Source organism: Aricia agestis, chromosome 15 (genome assembly GCF_905147365.1).
Source record: "Aricia agestis chromosome 15, ilAriAges1.1, whole genome shotgun sequence".
In the NCBI taxonomy this organism is placed as follows: Eukaryota; Metazoa; Arthropoda; class Insecta; order Lepidoptera; family Lycaenidae; genus Aricia; species Aricia agestis.
In genome coordinates this window covers 11,060,403-11,062,864 of record NC_056420.1, presented here as the reverse complement: position 1 = coordinate 11,062,864, position 2,462 = coordinate 11,060,403, and the positions used below count along the sequence as shown (strand labels likewise).

At 35.9% G+C, this 2,462-nt stretch overlaps 1 protein-coding gene across 1 annotated transcript; it reads right to left on the bottom strand.

Annotated features, from left to right (window-relative positions):
* Nucleotides 1-1,089: 1,089 nt before the first annotated feature.
* On the bottom strand, nucleotides 1,090-2,152 carry LOC121734316. Its single transcript, XM_042124846.1, has one exon. The coding sequence runs from the start codon at nucleotides 2,040-2,042 to the stop codon at nucleotides 1,143-1,145; it is 900 nt and encodes a 299-aa protein (XP_041980780.1). The 5' UTR covers nucleotides 2,043-2,152; the 3' UTR covers nucleotides 1,090-1,142.
* Between the last annotated feature and the right edge of the window lie 310 nt (nucleotides 2,153-2,462).

The following is a 2,462-nucleotide window of genomic DNA, read 5'->3' as shown; positions in this document are numbered from 1 at the left end:
TGAAAAGTACAGACTCGTGATCAGTAATGGTAGTTCCTAAGGAAAATGTAGTGGCACTGTGTTTAGTTTTTAGCAAAACGTGATCTAAGCAAGATTTTTGTCTTGTTGGTGTATTTATGGCAGGAAGCAGGCCATGAAAGCTAATGGTGTCTAAATAAGCACAGTTGTCAGAGCTCGTCTTTAAGAGATCAATATTTATGTCGCCAACTACTATAACATTTTTGTAAGATTTGTAATTTTCCAACAAATTGTGTAAGGAGTCTATAAATTTTTCACTTGCTCTGAAACTGGGAGGCCGATATATTGCAATCACTATTGTGTCATTTTGTACCTTAACTGTTAGACAGTTAGCTTCAAGCAGTACAGGTTCTTCTACAGTGCAGTCAAGATTACGGTGAGTATAAATTACTAGACCATCGTTTTGATTGAAGTTGTCATTTGTTTTGTGCGAGTAGTATCCGTCTAGTATTGGCAGTTTGGAAACACGCGATAACCAGCATTCAGAGAGCACTATAATGTCACAGGAAATGTTAATTCTTTTTAATAGTACATGCAACTCATGTATGTTACGGTTTAAACTTCGTATATTCTGTTGCAATATATTGAGGGACATTGTAGGATGCTGTATATAAGAAGTGCAGTCCTCAGGTTGACACGATATAGTCACAGAATTTTGAAACTCGTCTACGTTTTGCATTAGATTGTTAGTGGAATCGAATATTATGCATAAAATATATAGCTTTTACTATTTGATGTATCTTAAGTAAAGAAAGATGTGTATTTGTTATACAAAGATTCCTTATATGTGTTTTATCTGTTAGTATTTCATATTGAGAAAGTCGTGTTCCAGGTAGCAGATGTAAAATGTGTAAATATAAATGTAACATAATGGTAAAAATTTTCTTTAGTTGCAAAATATGTAAAGTATGTGACGCTTTTTGTAAAATAAGCATAATATATATTACTACGTATTTCATATAGCATAAAGAGTATTTTATAAGATAGTAACAGTTTTTATACAAATAATAGGCTAAGGTAAGAAGCCAAGGTGAAATTAATATAAACGTAAGAATGTGACTTATACTAAGTATGAATAACATAATACTAAATTGCGAAACTAGGAACTTTGTTATTTTACAGAGTCAAATATTATTATTGAGTTTAGATAGATCTTGTTCTGTCTCTATGCGATGAAAAGGAGAGCCATCGGACTTACGTATGTAGACTTTTCCTCTCGTTGTCCAGCAGTAAGAAAAGTTGTGGTCCCGCGCAAATTGTCTTGCAAGATAAAATATTTTTTGTGTTTTAGATGTAAGAGCTTCCGAAATATATATTGGTTTTTCAGGCCCAAGAATTTGCAGATGGCTCGTGTTTAATTTGGCTTCCTTAGTCTTATTCTTATTGAAGTCTTTAGTCGCGTAGATAATCTTCTCTTTTTTTATCGCACTAGTTAATTCCACGATTATAGGTTTCGCCGACTTATTTTTCATATTAATTCTGTAAATATCTTTTATGTCATGATCATTTATCTCGACATTTAATGTTGTCCCAAGGGATTTCAGAATTTTTAGTAGCTCCTCCTTGTTGTCTGTTTTTACTGACTCACTTTTGAAAGGTGGTACATTTTGTATTTCAAGCGTTGTTGATCTCTGTTTCCTCTCTAATACTTCTATCTTTTCCTCTAGCAATGATATATGTTTTTTGTCGGATTCTTTTTCCGTTTCTAGCCGTTTCAATTTCTCTAAAATTATATCATATTTCTCCGAAAGAAATTGTACACTAGACTTAAGCTCATTATTCTGCTCTATAATTTTATTAAAACGTTGCTCCATGGAACTAGTTAAGGCAAGAAAGCGATCAGTCATGGTATCCTTGAGGTCCTTCAGGTTCTCATCACTCTCCCGTCTTCGTTTAGATTGGCGTCTGGACCCGCTTGGGTACTCACTCCGTTCTGAAGGCGTATCTGAGTCTTGTATTGGAGTTGCATAGTGTGCGGGCGAGTAAGGGAGGTGAGGCTGCGGGGGAGAGCGACGTAAAGGCATTTTGCACAAACTTAATTTGGGTCCGCTTCAAGTATATTTGAATCTTCCCGCTCCAAATATTCTCACCGGCCGCTGTGTAGTTAAGTTGAAGTACCAGGAGCACAGATGAGCGTAGGAGTCGCACGGCGTGAAGGTTAGTTCGTAGCACTGTTCGCTGGCGTAGCTTTTACGCGTAGCACTCCTCACGTGTCGTAGCACTCGTAGCGGTTCGACAGAGTACGGTATAGGTAGTTGTTGGTGCAATTGCACTCACAGCTCTTGGAAGTTATGCTTTCCTGGTACCACAACGCGAAATTGACTATTTAAATTTACGAATTTATTTAAAATAATATTAATAAAATCGAATTTTTGGTAACATAGACACGTCCACACTCGTTCGTATCCAGAGGGGAAGGATATAAATAGTCATCTTTAATATAT

Bases quoted from the DNA above. Each gene is read 5' to 3' on its own strand.
- LOC121734316 (XM_042124846.1), bottom strand. From the start codon at position 2,042: ATGCCTTTACGTCGCTCTCCCCCGCAGCCTCACCTCCCTTACTCGCCC.